The sequence below is a fragment of the Carassius auratus genome, chromosome 37, assembly GCF_003368295.1.
Source record: "Carassius auratus strain Wakin chromosome 37, ASM336829v1, whole genome shotgun sequence".
Classification (NCBI taxonomy): Eukaryota; Metazoa; Chordata; class Actinopteri; order Cypriniformes; family Cyprinidae; genus Carassius; species Carassius auratus.
The window spans coordinates 11,142,298-11,163,344 of NC_039279.1; the positions used below are offsets into that span (position 1 = coordinate 11,142,298).

Genomic DNA, 21,047 nt, shown 5'->3' on the forward strand with positions numbered 1-21,047 from the left:
TTCATAACAGCTTTGATACACCTTTGCAGAGTTCTGTGACCAGAAAGCATGTTTGTAAACTTTATATCCCCTTGTGATATAATCCCAATTTAATGTATACCAAATTTCATGTTTGTGGTTACTCTCACTTTGCATGTACATAAAGCATTTTGGTGACTGTAACGAACATAAATCCTTGATAAGTTAACCTCTAAATAAATGTGATTGAATATATATTTGTTTTGAATTGTTTATTTTTTATAGTGCAACAGACTGTATACTGGTTTACCTTTGTACTTTGTATAAAGAATGTTATTTCTGTGGCGTGCGTGCGCTGAAAAACTGCAAGGCCTATACAACATTTCAAGAATTTGAGTTTATCAGTATATATGAGATGCTAGCCTCTGTAAGTTGGAATATCTCTATAGTGATATTACAATTACTCAAGACTGAGTTTTACACTGAGATAAGTTTAAACACACACACATATATATATATACATATATATATAAACACCGGATCAAACTGCTTTGATAAAATACCTTATCACAACTTCTGACTAAAGACTTTCTGTAAAGTCACAAAGCCAGTGATATATCTTAGAGCGGAGTGAGAAAGTGTACTAGAAAATTCATATTAACACAGGCATCCAAGTCCTGAAGGGGCTGCAACACAACTGCATTTCATATTTGCTTTCAAAATATTTTGTCCTTCTGAATCTCATGGTCATATTGACTTACTTTTCAATCTGAATTTTATATTCCTTAAAAAAATTCCTACCTTTCTGACAAAATTAATAATTTAGTAGATATAATTTCCAGGCTTATGCATCACACTTTCATTCATTTATTATTAGATATTTAAATTTTAAATATATGAGTTATTTTAGTTCTATATGCAAAATTTTTGCAAGTACAATTGAAAATTAATACCTGGTTGCTTGAAAAAATTTAAATGACTCATAAATCCAAGTTTTGCATTTTTATCATGTAAAGACTGACAGAGAATAGAACCTGCAACATAAGATGAATAAAATTTGAACTAAAATCTAAAATTTAATAGACGATATATTTGGGTAAAACATGCATTGTCATGCATAAACACACTGAAGCATACGCGCCATCAAATATGAATCAGAAGCGCTGCATGTTTGTTGTTTCTAAATAAAATACAATTTTAAATATTCAATGATCATGGTAAATTAACAAAACTGAAATTATATGAGATGTCATTTGTGATGTTATGACAAAGACTCGCCCAACCTTAAGAGTAGTTTCTCACCGTTTTTTTTTTTTTTATATTTTACATAACATTGTAGGCTATTCGTTTTGTCCGTTTAACAGTACAAATCACGTATATTATTTTGGACTGACCAAATATGTGGGACCGCACGAAATATTTAATAAAAAATTTCTGTCGGGAAAACATTGACTTCAGATGGCAAAGGCTGAGATGGTTTTAGCTACCACAGAGATGCTGTTTACAGTAAGACAGAGCAACAATTTGACGTGTACAACAAAAATAAAACATTAATTCAGCACGTCTGGTTGAGTCCAGGACCTTTACTTTGGGGGGTTTTGAGTAATAACTCGTTATTCTCGGCTCTCAGTCTCTCAACCTCAATCTCTAGTTCCCGCAAGCGCTGAGCGCTGGTGGCGTCAACCGGGGACTCGGGATTTCTCCGGCCGTGGCGAAGCCAGTTGTTCTCCTCCTCTAACCGTGACATGCACTTCTCCAGCTCCAGGTATTCCCTGACCAGTTCTTGCTTAGACATATTTTGGAGAGTCTCGACGTGGTACCGTTCATATGTCTCAGAAAAGTCTCTCTGCAAAAACTCTCCGCCTGCGTGGCCGGGTCTGCCCATACCGTCGCTGCCTCCGCCACCGCCAACGGCTCCCTCCTCCTCCTCCTCATCTTCGACCTCAAAATTCTCATCTTCGCTGGCCGTGTCATCGGAGCGGATCGCCGTGGATTTTCTGCCTCCCAGCTCCGTGTTGAGGTCAGGTTCTTCGCGGTCGTGTTCCTCCATCAGAAACTGTGTGGTGTTATATGGGGCAACGGGCAGACCTTTGGCGAACATTTCAGCGCGCACCCGTGACGCACGGGCGGTCTCGCGTTCATCTAGCTCTTTCTTCTCCTCCCAGGTTAATTTGAAGTAAGGCTTCCAGCGGCGCTTCTTCTTGGAGGGTCGCCGCCGGTGTTTCTTTTTGCCCTGGCGGCCATCTGACAGCCCCTCGTTGTTTACTCTAGTGCAACCAGATTCTCTCTTATTATTTGATTTGTCCCCAGTAAACCCGTCATCACTTGCTGCGTCGCCAGCCTTGGGCTCCGGGTCGCTTCTATCCCGGCCGCGGCACATAAGATGTGCATCTCCAGACACCAAACCCGGACAGATCTCTAACTGGGTTCTTTGCATTTGTTTTGAGGAGACGACACTTGTCAGACCATCCCTCTGCCGCCCTCTGCTGTCATCCTCCGGTGCAGCTTCTTCTTTAATAAGCTCCATAACTGTACACTCCCACCTGAAGGAGATACAAGTTTGTGATCAGTGAGATTAGTGAAACCCTTCCAAACTGAGAAATAAATATAAATCAGGCTCATAAACGCTGTCATTTAAAACAATTCACAAAAACACAGGGGGAAAAAAGGAAATGCTTTTTATAAAAGTGAACGAACATTTTAACATAAACAGCATCAACATACTCGTATAAGTTCAATTTGAGTTAACTCACCGTTCAACTCCAATCTCGTGTTTGAGTTATTATGCTAGGACTGTTAAAGTGAACTCTTTCCGTTCCCTCTACTGACTTAGTTTCTTGACGGGTACAAAAACATCTCCCTCCAGCGCAAACTCCAATTCGCTTCTGATACGGAGAAGAGTGGGGCTTGTGAATTTATTAACTCCCCAACGTAAAGGCGCATGCGGCCAGTCCTCCTTTTTTCCTGCTTTGTGGGACTTGAAGTCCCGCTAGTCATTTGCACGCAACAATCTCTGCCATAAAACCTCCATTACCCACAATCCAACAATTGTTTGCGATCCTGAGCGGGCTACGCCCACTCGCAATTTTCACTGGTTAAAAAGTTTTTTGTGCCTTCACTGTACAATCGAAGCATTCTGATTGGTAGCTTTCATTGTCATTCAAAAAGAAAGCTGTCCCGGTCGTTCTAGTGGACTCTACCAAGAACGTCCGAAGCGGGTAGAAACATCCGCCCCATTCTACGATGCATTGAACGTTCACCTTATTTACAAATAAATAACTCTACAAATTATGTTAATAATACATTGTATTTACAGGGCACACGTTGTAGTATACAATATCGCGTTTTGTTATTTTGCGTCTCCACCCTAACAATTAAATACACACCCTCAGCGCTTTTGAGGATTGATCACCCCTTAAGCAAAAAATAGTTCCTATTTCAAGCAGTATGTTCTCATTTGAAATTAAATCGTAACCCATGTATCCAAGATGATTACAAACTTGGGGGTTATAACGATTTAAGTATTTTCCCTTGTTAAAATTTCGCAATATACAGTAAAAACAAACAAAAAACCGTCCTTGGGTTGTTTCTTGCATTGAGCTCCAACGATGAAACGAAGAAGCGATTTAGTAACCTGATTGTTCGCTAGCTAGCTAGCAAGATAGATTAACACGAATAAAGTATCACAATCAAACTGGTTAAAACGGAGACTAGCTGTATAACGTTAAACCATTTTACCTGCATTTCACATAAAGATATTTAAATACTCGGCATTCCCTGTAGCCTCCGTTAGATATTTTATAACAGATGAATTTGGTGACAAGCTAACTTAGCTGGCAAAGCTTTCTTGTATTGGAGAGATGATTAGATTTTCGCCTTTATGCTATTAGTAGTTGTTTTAGAAGACAGCAATACATGTCTTTTCTTATTTTTAAATATAAATGCTTAGGAAAAAATTAAACCCGTTTCTTGACTGGCCCAGAAATTCGTGCTAGGGAAGTTAGCTTGCTCCCTCGTATCTGTTTAACGAACCAGTGCGAAACAAAACAAAACAATACACATGGCCTGTTCGATATCATTGTTTTCCGCATTAAGCTTTTAGAATTTGTAGACCATTTTGTCGAAAAATCACAATTCCAAACATGTACGTGCTTAAAAAAAAAAAAAGAAAAAAAAAAAAGATGGTCTGGTCATATAATTACATAGGCTACTGAAGGCATTTGCTAAACAGACTTTGAAGGGCCAGAAAAAACTGGTGATGTCTCGATTGTATTGTTGTGGACAACAATCACAGAAAGAATCGAAGAGTCACGATAGGCTACTTGGTTTAATTCCACTGTTGTCGATGGGGCTGTAACTACATGAGTTTTTCCTAGATGAACGCACCTAAACGAATAGTAGTTCCTGAAAAGGTGGATTTAGTTTAATTTACTCCCCTAGATATTACTAAAGGAATCTACCAACCATTCAAACTCATTCTGAGTTGCAGCTGCACAACGTTAAGAACCCATGAAATATACTTTCTGTCTGTGAACAAATGCTTTAAAGTTGGACGTTTAATGGAAGTAACAAGTACATGACCATTATATATATATATATATATATATATATATATATATATATATATATATATATATATATATATATATATGCAACGGTTTAGTTTATTTGTGTATTCTCTCATTATCAAACATCACAGTCAGAATATGGTGTTGCTGGTTCTTGGTTGCCACTTGAAGGCCCCTGCAGCCACCCCCCCCCCCCCCCTTTTAGATTTAAAAAAAAAAATAATTTGTCAGTTATACATAGTGCTTGGCATCCTGCAAGTAAGATCAGCTGGACTGTAATCCTTTGTTGTGGTGCAAGATAGCATTTACAAGATCAACCAATCAAGGTTTCAACCATCAGCACAGATATACTAAACATGACTAATTTTCAAAATATGATAGTATGTATCTCATAGTATGTTTCTCATACATTACTGACAAAGTCTATGCACACACCTACATTTAACCAGAATTATGTGTAATGCATCATTGACATAAAATTAAACAGTTAACTCCAGGATGTCTCCGAGAACTGCATTCATCTTGTTCATAAAAGATTAAAAAATCAGATTTATGAGATATGAGATTAGAACATTTACTCTCTTCACATCATGATAACAAAGTGCTACACTTGAAGCAGCAAACGCTAGTTCACAATTAATTAGTTATCATTATGACATTTACTTTCATTTGAACTCAGTACAGTAAATTCATAAGCACATATTAATCTTTTCTTTTCCTCCGTCTCAGCAGAAACAACAGTGCCTGAGTCACAAAAGGCCACACTAACAACAGCAGCAATGTACGTCTAGAGATGTCAAATGGCCACCATTTCTCCTGTAAAACAGAAATTTAAATATTAAATAATTCTCTTTTACATACATATTTGATCAAAATACACACCATATGATTGAAAAGCAGTGACAAGCAGGAACTGAGTCATACAAAGAATGCAACATGTTTTACCTCAGTCTCTACAGCTGTCATTTGTAAATAGGATCTCCGGTGTGAACTTTGAGCCTTAAAACAAATATAAAGATAAAATAAAATAAAGACGTGAATTTTTATTTGCTCATCAAAATCACAAGTGGTGGAATTAATAAAAAATAAATAGTGATGAAGAAAATATTTTGCAAAAAAGTAATAATGACATTAAAAGTTGCATAACATTTATGACATGCCATAATAACATCTATGGCTAAACTTTCTGGCAATCAGATTGTTTATACTTATGCTATTCCTTCGATTCTTAAAACTTTTCTATTTTTTTTTTTTTTTTACATTTATTAATTTTATATTTTAATTAATATTTGTTTACTGAAACCATACAGAGTTTTGTCTATTTTATTTGTACTGCTCAGTATACAAATAACAATTTAGCTTTTATTCAGCTTTCTTACATTTGCAGTTGCAAGACCTTCAACCACCTCTAGTCGTTCCATGACACTCTGCATGTCCTCCCTAAGTTGCCATACGGCTAGAATAATCTGCTGCTCCACCTGGCTGTTCAGTAGCCTATCAGGACCACCCTCAGAATCGTCTCTGCCCCCTTGCCCTGAACCAGCCCCTGAGGAAAGCCGCTCTGCCCACCCATCCATATAACCTGGAACAAAAACATAAGTATACATAATGTTTTTTGGTTTCAATGTTGGGGATAACATCCACACTTTCGAGATCACCCTGGTCTGTTTGCACTAATAATGTGATGTATATACCAAATCAGCATATTAGAATGATTTCTGAAGGATTAACTGACACTTAAAGCTGCCATAATGGCTGCTGAAAATTCAGCTTTAGGAATAAATTACATTTAAAATTGGAACATAAACAGTATTTTAAATTGTGATAATATTACATTTTCTATTGTATTTTATTCAAATTAATAGTCTTGGTGTGCATAAAAACTTTGTCATATGTTTATGTTAGTCTTAAGGTTATCTATAAACTATTGTTTTCCAAAACACTGACAAATTTAGCATTTGGAAGATATGTATTCTGTCAATATAGATCAACAAAATTAGATAACATCATTTGCACTTTAGCTTCTCATAAAATTTTCTCAAATGCTCTTGAGGGTCTGAAGCATCCTGGCCCTTACACTATAACAACACTAAAGCTGCTGAAATTGGTAAATTCTTCACACATTCATTATGTTATGTATGATTAAATGTAAATAGTTTACTATATAAGGGGTAAGGAGTGATTCTGAAAGTTTAAACAAGCTTTCCATTGGAGTAAATGAAGTCTGGCTTCTCGTGTCACCTTCAAAGCACGCACACAGAGTGCTCCGATTGAGAGACACAATATTGCAGAGACAGATAATTTGGGGACCACAAAATGTATCCAACCCATTTGAATTCTACACCGTAGTATTTTAAACCACAATGAACTAGATAAAACATTAATCATTATACATCCTCTGTATTATAAACAGCAAATTTGAAGAACAGGGGCCTTTTCTTCGTATGTCGCTTATTACATCCGAGATCAAATGACACATCCAAGATGATATCATCGTGCTAATCCTGATCCGGCTAATTGGGTTCTTCGAACACACCTGTTGTGTATGATTAGTATCGCTGGATTGAGTTATGTGAGATAATTGCGCGTTCATGTGTTGTCTTAAAAGGGGATATGTATCGATAATCGAAACCATGATCAGCAGTGCAGCAATTGGCTGGTGGCAAGACGGCAATGTAATGACTTCATATAATTTAAAATGACACCCGACGAAAAACTTGACAAATTTCTGGACTTTTATAAGGAAACAGCCAAGCAAACAAAACTACATAAATGTGATAATAGATACATGAGACAGATAATAGATACATGTTTTTATTTTATTAGATTTTTTTTCATTATTCCCAATTGTTTAGATTCGCAATTTATAATAGTTGTGCAGTCTTTACATTTTTATTTCAATGTAGAAATTATCTATTCATTTCATTTTATATTTGGACAGATTTGTTACGTGACAGCATTAGTGAAAGTTTCTAAAGGGTCAATATCATGATATCTGCATCTCCTGCACTCCATCAAGCCACTCTAATAATAGCGGTCATCACTCAAAATAATGCACGACTCTATTATCTGTATAGCATGTGTGTAAGACTCTAATACAATTATGAAGTAATAATTTTATGACAAATAAATATTTCAGTGAGTAAAACTGTCTGTCTATAGTAGGCTGTTATGGACTACACAACATTTTTATATTATTTTTAAATAATTTTTGTAATGATTATTATTTAAAATTATTGTCCCTGGATCAGTACGATACTCTTGTAATAAAGTAGCGGTGGTAGCAGGCATATTTTGAGTATCAGTTCTGGTTGAAAAGAGGCGATCTAATCCTGTTTACATGAAATAAACCTGCTCCCGTGCAGGTTTAAGCTAACGGACCTGTTGCTATGACAGCAGCTCCGGGATGAGCTTCGAAAGAACCAAATGATCCAAGATCACGCCAAATCGTCAACATTCAAATCCAGCTAACTGAGTTAGCGACGTACGAAGAACGGGCCCCAGATTATAATGCTATTGTTGTTGTTATTATTATTATTATTATTATTTTATAATAGTTACAGCTCTACATTGAATCTAAAGAAGAAATCTAGAAGACTTAATTTTGTATAAAACTGTGGCTGTTGCGCAAAAAACATACTGACTATTTAAAAAAGGGCACACAATATGTCCCTTGCTAACTTCCTGTTTCGGTGGAAATTACATTAACACACTGAATAATGCTGTGTGGGATCTATGTAAATGAATGGGTTCTAAACTGCACATTGCCGGTAAAGGTAATTGATTAAAAAAAGTCAATTTCTTTATCCAAGCAATTTTGAAGGAAATATTCTATTAACACAAACATATATCTATAATTAATTAGCAGAAATTGATTAAAATGTAAAATTAATATTACAATACAAGCTTAAGTTGTATGTTGTTTATGTAATGCATGCATCATCTTTCTTGAAACAGAATGCTTGGGCATAAAGCTTTAATTTCCTGATTGAACAACATTTTGACTTAAGGCAGCACAAATTCTATGGAATTTTAAGGCATCGTGGCATATGGAAATTAAGTGTTATATGTATATACTGTTGAAATTGTTATTTAACCAAAGTTTAAAATATCTTAACTACTTTAAAATGCGTGCTGTTAACAAAACAATTGTTGAATAATTTACATTTAGGTGTACAAATATAAACTCTCTCTCTCTCTCTCTTGTCAAAAACAAGTAAACCAATGCACAAATTACTAAATGGTAGGGAGAGAGAGAGAGAGAGAGAGAGAGAAAACACTTGAACACTTTTGTTGTGTGATCTTTGATGTTCACTCACTTAGCACATGCATTTAGATTAAAACTAAATCATAAAAAAATACAATTCATAGGGGCATTCACTATAAGCATGATTTATTTTCAACCTTAGGCATACATGACTTTCTGGCGAAAGTGAACCTAGTAGCCTGTGTGTAATGTGCTAGGTAATACTACTGTCCCTCTCGTTCTGCAACAGTACAAATACATGCACGCGTTGCGCGTTTTGCTTGCTTGAGTGTTTTTGCATCATATGAGTGGCTTTGAATATAAATCGCAGCACGTCTCAGATTTAAAAAAAAACAAAAAAACAAAAAAAAAAAACCTTTTCTATTTGTGAAAAATATCACAGGACATTTATAACGAGTGGTTCCCTGCATTATTACAGCAAAGCACATCATTACAGTACTATGTCATGGCAATAGAGCAGCTATAATGCTATTAAATTACAGATGATGCATAGAGCAAATAAATGAACAAAGAAAGTAACAAAAACTTGTAAAATATATTTTAATGGGCATAATTAAGTATGAAAATAACTGAGGGATATACAATCAAACCAAAAATTATTCAGAGACCAGATATAATTTTTAATATATTTTTTTTACTAGTGGGTGCAGGACACTATAGTTCATTTATGTAAGTGAGGGTGGCAAAATAAATTAAACTGTGACAAATTATACCCAAAAATTCTTCAAATAGTGTACTACCAGTAAAACTGATACAAAATTGGGACTAAAATTATTCATACCAAGTCTGGGAAAAAAGTTCAGGTTTGCATGAACCTGGATGGCAGCATGCCCAGGAGACTACAGACAGTCATTAAGGCTAAGGCTAAGGTTGCATGACTAAGTATTGATAGTTGTGTAAATGTCATACTAACAGCTGTCTGAATAATTTATGGTTGATTATAATCCATTGCAAACCTTTCTATCAAAGTTATCTAACATTATCAAGATGAATTTGTTCTGACAAAGTTTAACTATGAGTTCTTGTCATATTTTATTACCATCTTCTAAACTATATAAAATAAACTGTGATAATGTGAAATGTTGAAGTTATTAAACTTGGGCCCATTTCATGTGCAGTTATGCAGGAATGGGGACTGGGTGGGTTTTCGGATATGCAGGCCCATACGCAGAAGACTCATTGCCCTGGTCACCACTCCAGTTGCTGCTGTTTTTATTTGCACTGTGGCCCTGTGGTCAATGCAGATGACACATGGCTGGGCATAGTATATCATATACATAGAAGAATATCATATACACCTAGGATGACGTCAGGGTGAGTCATTTATGGTTTAATTTTCATTTTTGGCTGAACAGACCCTTTAATTACTCATCCTCATGTTGTTCCAAACCTGTAAGACCTTCGTTTGTCTACGGAACACAAATTAAGATATTTTTGGTGAAATCCGAGAGCTTCTGACACTGCCTAGACAGCAATGCAACTGAAATATTCCCAGGCCCAGAAACGTAAGGACATCATTAAAATTGCCCATGTAACATAAGTGGTTAAACATGAGGGTGAGTAATTAATGACAGAATTTAAATTTTTGAGTGAACTATCCCTTTAAGAATCAGATCATTTAGTGAAGCTTTTCTAATTAGATGCAGATGTAATGTAAGCAAGGGCTCCACCATGACAAGAATAGCAATGTGTAGTGTGATTATTTACAAGGCAAAAAAATCTAAATGGAATTTAAAATTTATATTGATATATTTTTCTTGTAATCTATTTACAATGCACATATCTATTTTGACGTGCCATATTTTTGTCCCATGCTAGTATCATGTCAGTTGCATATTCAGAGTGAATCATGCATTTATATGTATATGTCACTTTCAAAACTTTGTGTGTAATCAGCCGTTGGTTCTCTTGGCAGCATGAAAAACAACGGTGTGTCCAAAATTGTGTACTGAGTAGGTAATACATTTGAATCTGAATTTACTTAACCATTAAAAAAGTATGTCCATATATTATAAATATGGGTAGAATGAATACAATTTGGACGTACTACATCTGCCATATTGATACTGTCACATGAACTACCAGTGACAGTTGCACTTCAGTGCCATTCATAAATCCGCTCCCATGGCCACATGGGATATCAAAGTGTCCATCGAATATGCATTTCAGAATCCGGGCTTAAAAAATAGGTTATCCGGGTACATTTCGCTTAACTGATTTTCGAATACTATGAATTCGGCCATACTACTCTCCTCGCATACTGTTCTCCGCCTACTACGTAGTAGAGAAGTATGCAATTTTGGTCAAAGTGGAATACTTTTATTCAACAGATTATAGCTATATAGCCCCAAAAGTGCAACAGGCCACTTATTTTACAAATCATTAAAAAGCTGTTACTAATTTCAGTTCGCATTCTCACAATGTTCCATTAAAATCAATAAGGTTATCTACATAGCATAATGAATCTCTTACGTACATCGGGTCATTGTTTGTTAATGAAAGAGGAGTCGGGAGAGCGAGCATAATTCAACATTGAATAAAAACTCTGGCATTTTGAGCAGTGAGTGGACTCTTAACTTAAACACCTCTGATTGGCCATTGAGTTCAAGAGATCAACAAACATGTCTGTGATTGGTTACAATTCTCACCGCTGCAAAACAAGCTGTAAACAGGAATATTTCATATTCTCCAGAGCTCAAACTCAAAAACGCAATGTAGCGTTTGCTAAATCAGTTTCACCAATAATATTATATCATTGTAGTATCAACTGAGAGTCCTCTTGCTTTCATTTCAGGATGCTTATATTCAGGGGTTATATTTATATTTTCTTGAATACTGGTAGCCAAGATGGTCTTGTACTCTTCCAAATTCATTCTGCTACTGCCATCATACATTAAGTCATCATTAAAATTAAGAGATCTTGTTCTAGAGACAGCCATGCATGCCCATGCCATGACACCACCTCCACCAAGCTTTGGTTGTATGTTTAGGATAATTTGCAGTTCCATTTTTTTCTCCACCCTTATGCTTTCCAATCCCTTAGCTGTTAACCTTTGTCTCATCAGTCCAAAAACTCACTGGCTCACATTTGTGAATAATCTTGCTTTTCTATTTTTGGTGCTGATCAGAAGTTTGCATATTGCTGTGTAGCTTCTGTTATTCAGATCATCACCCCAGCTTTCTGGAGGCTGAACGACATTAGTTGATGATAGACAAATCATAAAAGCTGTGAAAATGAACCCCAAAATACGTGTCTGTAAAATCACCAACAACAAGCCGATATGAGTCTGTCGCTGATATAGCCTATAAGCGAATATGCCGTCGATATTAATTTTTTACATTTATTTTTGAACAGAACATATAACGCAGATTAAATGCTTGAAATGGCGTAATTACTTTTTTTTTTTCCAGCAGAGCGCGCCCCATTGTTTGCTAATGGCGACCTGGATGAAATGCTTTAAAGCTTAAATCTATGGAATAACATTGAAACTTTGAACGACCATATCTCCACAATGGTGTTGGCCAATCGCATCAAATTCAGTAAGGAGTAAGGAGGTATCTTGTTCAGGCAGCATTCAGTTTGTTGTCTTATTCAACCATAAATAAAATTTTGCCATTATTCCAGTTCCAAGGCAACATACGCATTATATTCAAAGGTCATTAAAGTGGACTCTTCGTTGGTGAAATGATGGGGTTGCGTGACATTGTTCCTGCGAGGTGTGTAAAGGATGGGTTTTAGTGAAGCACAGCGAAGCTTCTGGCCCGCGGAACTTCAAAAGATTGTGATGAACTGAAGTTAGTGATAGCTTTAAATGATTAAAGGGGAGCATACTTTGCACGCTTTATAGCAGGGTCTCTCAATAGGCGATTTTTGACAGAAAAATGTTTGGCCCATGTTAATTTCAAATAATGTGGCATGAAAATTCAAACGCAACATCACAAAGCAACATTAACTTACATTGTATCTACTCTGAACGCGAGCAGCGCGGCTTGTCGTGCCAAAATACAATAGACCTTATAATCAGTGTTGCTGCTTGTAAATTTGATTAAAAGATTAATATGTTCCATCTTCCTATCTGATGTGAGCATATGTGTTGGAACAGTGGCCTCACAGGTCTTTATATGTTTTCAGTTGAATTAATTCTTCAGATATTAAAAGCAATCAATGTGTCTTAACAGTTATATCCATTGCTACTGCATTTGTATGATTTGTGCATTCGAAGATGACACACAAACCAGGATGAAGACGAGGAAGCTGACTCTGAAAGAAAAGCAAGCAATTTGGATGCTAAAAGAAAAGAGAAAGTCAGTTAGAACTATAGGAAGGGGATGGAGTAATCAAGAGTTTGGAAACCACCAGTGACATCAGCAACCAACGATGACCTGAACGGCTGAGAAAAACATTAGTTGATGATAGACAAATTATAAAAGCTGTGAAAATGAACCCTAAAATACATGTCTGTAAAATCACCAACAACAAGCCGATATGAGTCTGTCACTGATATAGCCTATCAGCGAATATGCCGTCGATATTAATTTTTTCATATTCCTATCGACGGCATATTCGCTGATAGGCTATATCAGCGACAGACTCATATCGGCCGATAACATTGGCAAAACTATATTTCAGTCGGGGTCTATTGAAAATACCTAGAATATCAGAATCACCGTTTAACCTGGTTTACACACACTAACATGTTTCTAATATTTAAATCCACTGAAAGGATTTTTAGGATGCATTAATTAGGAAAAGTGGAACCTGGAACACTTCCCATAACACATGATGTACTTGCTCTATCATTAGAAGAATGGCATCTACGCTAATATTATTCTGTTTCTCTCTTTTTCCAAGGTCACTACAGCAGCCAGGTTCAGTCTGTATCCATATCAGATGGTCACTGTAGTCACCCGGATCCAGACCAGATGGTGGATCAGCACTCAGAGAGGACCTCTACAGCCCTGAATGTCACCAGGACAAGTAGATGAGACCCAGAGTGTCACAGAGACAGATCCACAGTCAAGACATTTTCTTCTAGACTGCCATCAGGACAAGACCACAGGAAACAGATGATTCTTTTGCACAATATGACTTTGCTGCAGCCTGGAATTGAACTGTTGGTTTCGTCTAGCCAGAGGAGAATTGGCCCCCCGACTGACCCCTTTTTCTCCCGATGTTTTTTTCTCCATTCTATCACCGATGAAATTTTGGGTCCTTGCTGCTTTTGCCTCTTGCTTGCTTACAGGTGCATCTCAAAAAATTAGAATATCATGGAAGAGGTCTTTATTTTTTTGTAATTTAATAAAAAAAAAGCAAACATTCTTATATTAAAGATTCATTGCACACAAACTGAAATATCTCAAGAGTTATTTTATAATTTTTTATTCTGATGGTTAAGACTTACAGCTTAGGGAAATTGAAAATCCAGTATCTCAAATAATAATAATAATAATAATAATAATAATATTCCATTTTGAGCTTGACTAGTTTGATTAATTTTGAGTATACATACTGGGAACCTCTTGGGCTTGTTTAGAACATGCAACCACAATTATGGGAAAGCCTACTGACTTGACAGTTGTCCAGAAGACCATCATCAACACCCTCCACAAGTAGGGTAAGCCACAGAAAGTCATTGCTGAAAGGGCTGGCTGTTCACAGAACGATGTGTCAAAATATATTCATAGAAAGTAAAATGTGCACAAGCAACAAGGATGACCAAAGCTTCGTCAGAAGAATTTCACCTGGGGTAAGGAGAAAAATAACTGGACTGTTGCTCAGTGGTCCACAGTCCCCTTTTCAAATTAAAGTAAATTTAGCATTTCATTTGGAAATCAAGGTCTGGAGTATGGAGGAAGACTGTAGAGGCAGAGAATCCAGAGTCCAGTGTGAAGTTTCCAAAGTCAGGGATGATTTGGGTTGGCATGCTGCTGGTGTTGGTTCACTGTGTTTTAAAAAGTCCAAAGTAAATGTAGCCATCTACCATGAGATTTTGGAGCACTGTATTCTTCCGTCTGCTGACAAGCTTTATGGAGATGCTGATTTAATTTTGCAGCAGGACTTAAACACCTGCCCGCAGTGCCAAAACCACTTCCAAGTGGTTTGCTGACCATTGTATTACTGTGGTTGATTGGCCAGCCAACTCACCTGACCTGAACCTCACAGGGAATCAATGGGGTATTGTAAAGAGGAAGAAAAGTAACATCTGACAAACAGACTGGATGTCGATTGGGCTATAGGAATTGAGTTCAGTGGTGGTGGGAAAAGGGTTAAACATTATGAACATTTATACACCTTATGAGAGTCCCTAGAATGAAGATGAATACCTTAATAGGTTGGCTTTTGTTATGTCCTTTATTCAAGATAATGCAACCACTTGCTTTTTTATTGTGGGTGATATGAAATCAGTTGTTTCTGGTGGTAGTTCCTTATTTGCAAATCACTTAATTAAGTTTTGGTCTGATAATGGTCTGGTCCTCTTAAGTAAAGAACCTGCTAAAAGTTACAAGTATATCACTGATGCATAGCATGCAACCTCATGGATTGATCACTGCATCTGCCCAACTGATGCACATGATTGTTTAGAGTCCATGATAATTTAATTACACTTTTGTCTATGAGTAACAACATGCAGGTAAGGCCTTATGCTGAGGCTAGAAAGGCTTTAAAAGCTTGGGTTGAGTCAGGCAGACATAAACGGTCCTATATTTGAGTATAAGAAACAAACAAATGCAAATTTTAAGTAGCACTACATTTCATCAAGAGGAATGAAAATATAATAAGTTCTGACTCTCTTGCGAAGAAACTGCAAAATAATAATCAAAATGATTTTTGGAATGAACAATTAAATTTTTTTTACCAACAAATATAAGTGGGGTAAGTGGGTCAGAAGAGATTACTCAAATGTGGCAAAAGCATTATTATGAGCTGTTTAACTGTGTTAAGTGTAACTCTTTTGTAGTAGGTAACAGTGATAATGAGGAAGTTGTGAATGTCTCTCCACAAGAAGTTTATGATGTATTTATGATGCTAAAAAATAGTATGGCATGTCTATTTGCAAGTAGAAAGTTATATCCTCTGCTCGCTATTTGTTTTACTGGGTTTTTAGTTCATGATATTTTACCAGATTCTATCTTATCTGTTATTTTAGTGCCTATTATTAAAAACAGAGCAGGTAAAATAAATAGTATGGGTAATTGCCGACCAATAGCTTTGGCCAGTATTTTATCCAAGGTTATTGAAAGGATTTTATTAAATAAGATGGAACATTATGTTCTTACTTCTGATCACCAGTTTAAATTGAATCACTGATAGGTGTATTTTCACTCTTAAGGAGATTTTAGATTTTTATAACAGGCATAATTCCAATTTTTTTCATTTGTTTTATTGATACTTCTAAAGCACTTGAAAGTGTAAATCATAAAACATTAGATTTGTAGTGAATTTTTTTTTTTTTTTTTTTTTTTTTTTGGTATGCTCATCAATTAATGTATGTAAAATGGGGTAATTGTGTGTCTGTCAGGATATACACTGGAGACAGAGGTATTTGAATTCAATACAGTGTTTTATTCTTAACAAGAGTTCATGAGAGGGGAGTAGGAGTTAATTTCATGTGCGGGTTCTGTGATGATCACTTCGGTGAAATACAGGTGAGTTCGTCAATTGTCGAGAAGTCAAAAGCCCTATTCGGACGGGACTAGTTTTACAGGGGGTCGTTAGAGAAATCTGCGTTTCACAGACGTACTTGGCAGTGTTGTGCAAGTTACTTCCAAACTGTAATACATTATATATTACTTGTTACTGTCATTTAAAAGTAATTCCCTACATTACAATATTACTGTCTCAGAATTGTAATGCATTATATTACCCCTGTATTACTTTTGAGTTACTTTCAGCAGAACCAACCTTGTAAATGTTTTTTTGAGTACCATCAGCGTGGCGGGAGGGGTTGGGGGGGGGGGGGGTGTTTGGTATCGGCCTCGATACCACATTTTCTAAAGTACTCGTACTCGTTAAAAGTCCCCCGATACCGGGGGACCGATACCATGGTCTGAGAAATGTCTATGTTTGAGCGGCGTGTAAGGGGTTAATCAAAGGCGCCGAGTGCCCGCCCCCAGGCCCCGCGTGTGGAACTATTTCAAAGTGAAAGAAGACGACAAAACAAAAGCGGACTGCAAATTGTGCTCAGCGAAATTGTCCAGAGGACGCTCAAAAGGTAGCACATTTAACAAGTAATTTAATCAAGCACCTAAAATCCCAACATGACAATGAGTACAAAGAGTTTACCCACGCTTCTAAACCAACACAACCCACGCTGCAGCAAACTCTTGCAAGACGAGAGAAAATGTATGTATAAATGACTATTTATATATAAACTAACAATGAGGCAATAATAATTGGCTCAAATAAAACATCAAAACCAAGAAATTACATTATTGTATTGAACACCACTGTTAAAATACATACTGTTTACAAAGCTCCTGTGTAAATACGTGCTAGATGGATATATTTGACCATTTCGGCTCACAGCTTTTTGTCGCGTTCCTCCATTCATCAGGGCTGCGACTCTGCAGTTGAATACTATTATGTGCTGACTGACTACTAATGTTAGTTAATGTCATACCATTGGTAGGTGAACGCATGGACTCAAAAGTGATATCAACAAGATTTTTTATTTTTATTTTATTTTTTTTAAATTTAGGATTAAACGCTGCACGCCGGAAATGCGGCACGGTGCCGGAGAACTTTAAACCCTGCATTTCACAAGTCCACAACAACAGACAAATTCGGAAATGGCTATTGTGTTTTATTTTTGTGTTTGATGAATCCTCAGTGAATACTACAGTGCTGAGACGGCAGAAAAGCTACTTTTCTTTAAAAAAAAAAAAAAACCCTGCCACTCACTTTTTCTAAATAGGCTCCATTAAGTGAGTCGTCTTAGACTTGATGTTAATACCTACATCAGTTGCACTATCTGCCGCAGTTCTATGTTGGTGGATGTTGTTAGTTTATTCAAATATTGTGCACTAAATAGCAAAGATGTTTATTAATGCCCCTTGTGTTGTCCAAAGCGGCAGAGTTTACAAAAAACTGAAAAAAAATACTTGAGTTGCACTGTCACTGTTTAATTTTTTTTTTAATAATTATTTATTCTGTAATATTTTGCATACAACATGCTTTTCATTTTAAATAAATGTTCTTAATTCCAAACTAGTCCCTTGTTTTTTTGTTAAAATTATAACACTAAAGCTGTTACCTATAAATTGAAATCATGTTTTTTTTATTAAGGACTTCGTATCGGTGAGTACTGAAATGCAAGTACTCGTACTCGTACTCCAAAAAAGTGGTATCGGTGCATCCCTAGTTTGCAGTTTACCGTACCTGTTTATTTATTTAATTATTTATTTATTTTTGCTATTTATTTGTTTTTATGCTATTTAAAATATTTAAAAAAATATACTTGAAATAAAACTCCACACTTCTGTATAGGGCTGGGCGATCTGAGGAAAAATTCATATCTCTCCATTTTTTTTGTCTGATTTGCGGTATAAGGTAGTCTATATCTTGGTATTTTGGATTTGGATTAAACAAATAAAGTGAATGTAAGCATTAGGGGTGTAACGATACGCGTATTCGTATTGAACCGTTCGGTACGACGCTTTCGGTTCGGTACGCGGTACGCATTATGTATACCGAACGGTTCGTTGGAGTATTTAATTATATTTGAAAAAAAAAAAAAAAAAGAGAGAGAGAGAAATATAATGATATGCGTTCAACAAGGTAGCCCAATAACCCAAACAACGTAACAGGCAACGCCCCTGACACTCCCGAAGAAGAAAAAAACACCATCTTATATGTTTATGTTAGGCTACTCAGCAGGCGCTCGCTCACTCAGTACGCGCTGAAGGCTCATTGCAAAATAGCCAATGCGTTTAACAGACTAGAAATGAGAAGATCCTCCAATAACCAACAGGTCTGGTGTTTGGGTGCACTTTGGATTCCCTTTAAGCTATAATGGTGATGGCAAGAGAGTGGTTTCCTTTCCAAAGCGCTCGGGCAGAAGCGCTCATGAGGCGTCTGTCTTTGCTAAGCAACAATGACGTGCTCTCTCCATGAGACGCGGAAATTTCAGCGAAGGATAAATGGATTTGCAGCTCGAAAAATCGCTTGCAGTAGCTCTGCTACTAAATTTATTTCAAAATTGCAATCCATATACAACTATGATCAGCTGATCCTTCATCTTGGCTGAGCTCTCAACGTTGTTACGGGAAAGGATGAAGCTGATTGGTTGGTTCTTGTCACATGACCCGCGGTGCGCTTGCGGCATTCTGAAAAGTTGAGATGTTTTTACATTTTGCTGTATCTAAAACGTATCGAACCGAACCGAACCGAACCGTGACATCAGTGTATCGTATCGAACCGAACCGTGAATTTTGTGAACCGTTACACCCCTAGTAAGCATATATGCCTAGCATATATGCCTAGCATATATGTAGGCATATATTAGGTTTAAAATCTCATTACATTGTAACATAACATTGCAATCTAATATATATATATATATATATATATATATATATATATATATATATATATATATATATATATATATTAAAGCAGAAGTTAAAGTTAAAAATGAAAATTATTAAAAAGCACAGACTGAGTAAAAAGGCTATTTTGATTACCCCATTACACTTTACAGTTAGTGCTATCATACAAATACACTTACTTATAGGTTTAAAATTCTACGTCACATTTAATGTCCAACTATAAATATTTCAGCAAAACGTATATACATTAGAATTATTGCGCTCCTGTTTCATTGAGCTCATCTGTTTGGCGCGCATGCGAAATGCAAAATGGAAATATTTCCATTGGTTTTTTAACATTTACAGATGGAGTAAATGCAATGTAAGCTATGCATTAAGGAAAACAGCACATCTCAAACACGTCTCTCAGTCTCTGTCAGCCTCACACGCAGCCTTTCTGTCAGAGCTTCGGGGTGAGCGCGAGCCGTTTTGAACTGAAACTATAAACTATAGGCTACTAGGAAAGAAGTAAAACGCAGAAATTATTTAAATGCAAAACAAACACCACAAGCAGCTATTGACTGACCACTAACAGGAAATATGACTTATTTGCTTCATATTTCGATTCGTTAATGTCTTGCGGTCTTTAGTTTTTTTTTTTTTTTTTTCTTCTTTTCTTTGAAAAATAAAATTTTGGGCTAAAAGTGCATTGTAACGCAAACATTACTGAACATGAACCGAGTAAAATATTACTGAAAATTGATTAGTAATGCCTTACACTACTGCGTTACAGCAAAAAGTAATATGTTACTGTAATGCATTACTCCCAACACTGGTACTTGGTGATTTTAATCCCGTCCGAATCTGCCACGTCTGTGTTTTTCTCACACAACCTCAGTGATAATTCCAGAGGAAATGACCTACTGTTTTTCAGCAAACTCAGTGATCCTCTGAGAAAACTAATCCTGTCCGAATGCGAATGTCTGTGATTGCCGGTGATATTTTATTTCACAACGCGTTTCCTTGTGTGTTTTGGCCAACATGAATTACTGTAGATGCTCTTACCGTGCGGAAGTTTGATATATTTGCTTAAGCAAAAAAAATAAATAAATAAATAAATAATAAAATCAAGAGCAAGATCACTTAAACTGTTAATACCAGCTATTGTTATATCAGCATCAGGTAAGATTACTCGCGTTCATTTATGCACTCGGTTACATAATGTTTTAAATACATTTATTAAAAAAAATAAAATAAAATAAAAAAAAAGGAAAACAAGTTAAACTTAAGGAACCACACATTAACATGGTTTTGCTAAACATTCATTCTGAATGCCATACAGAGCGCGTGATCTCTGTGACGCCCAGATGCACAAATCAGACCCTCCCACCTCTGTAATAAACACGGAGATACTAGTCCCGTCCGAATTGGTACATGAAAATCGCAGACGTCAGGTGGTAAGAATCGAAACTCAAACGTAGTTTAGAAAACTAGTCCCGTCCGAATAGTGCTAAAGCCACACAATTCCGGAACACTAATACTTATCTCTTTGCTTTTACAGGGGAAGCCACTGCCCAGAGAACCTTTACGAGAACACAGGAGATATCGAAGATCGTAGGGAATTCAGGTAACTGGTTTATCACAGGCGTACTGGAGACAGGAGAACAAAGACACACAGGTTAGCTTCTCAAAGGTAAGTATACGTTACTTCTTGAGGTCTTCCGAAG

General features: G+C 36.4%; 2 protein-coding genes across 6 annotated transcripts in view; both read right to left on the reverse strand.

The window, feature by feature from the left end:
* Nucleotides 1-343: 343 nt before the first annotated feature.
* Nucleotides 344-2,869, reverse strand: hexim1 (HEXIM P-TEFb complex subunit 1). The gene is made up of 2 exons (XM_026222764.1): nt 2,712-2,869; nt 344-2,501 (listed from the first exon to the last, which is right to left on the reverse strand). The coding sequence occupies exon 2, from the start codon at nt 2,483-2,485 to the stop codon at nt 1,514-1,516; it is 972 nt and encodes a 323-aa protein (XP_026078549.1). The 5' UTR covers nt 2,486-2,501; nt 2,712-2,869; the 3' UTR covers nt 344-1,513.
* A 2,097-nt stretch (nt 2,870-4,966) lies between these two features.
* The window catches only part of acbd4 (acyl-CoA binding domain containing 4), a 35,524-nt gene continuing 19,443 nt past the window's right edge, over nt 4,967-21,047 (reverse strand). For all 5 annotated transcript variants that reach the window (XM_026222765.1, XM_026222769.1, XM_026222768.1 and 2 more), the window contains 3 exons: nt 5,906-6,108; nt 5,472-5,525; nt 4,967-5,342 (listed from right to left, as the gene is read on the reverse strand). In XM_026222765.1, coding sequence (XP_026078550.1) covers nt 5,229-5,342; nt 5,472-5,525; nt 5,906-6,108 — 371 coding nt within the window. In that variant the 3' untranslated portion in view covers nt 4,967-5,228. The remainder of the gene's footprint in view (nt 5,343-5,471; nt 5,526-5,905; nt 6,109-21,047) is intronic.

Coding starts and splice junctions, on each gene's coding strand:
- hexim1 (XM_026222764.1), bottom strand. CDS start 2,485: ATGGAGCTTATTAAAGAAGAAGCTGCACCGGAGGATGACAGCAGAGGG.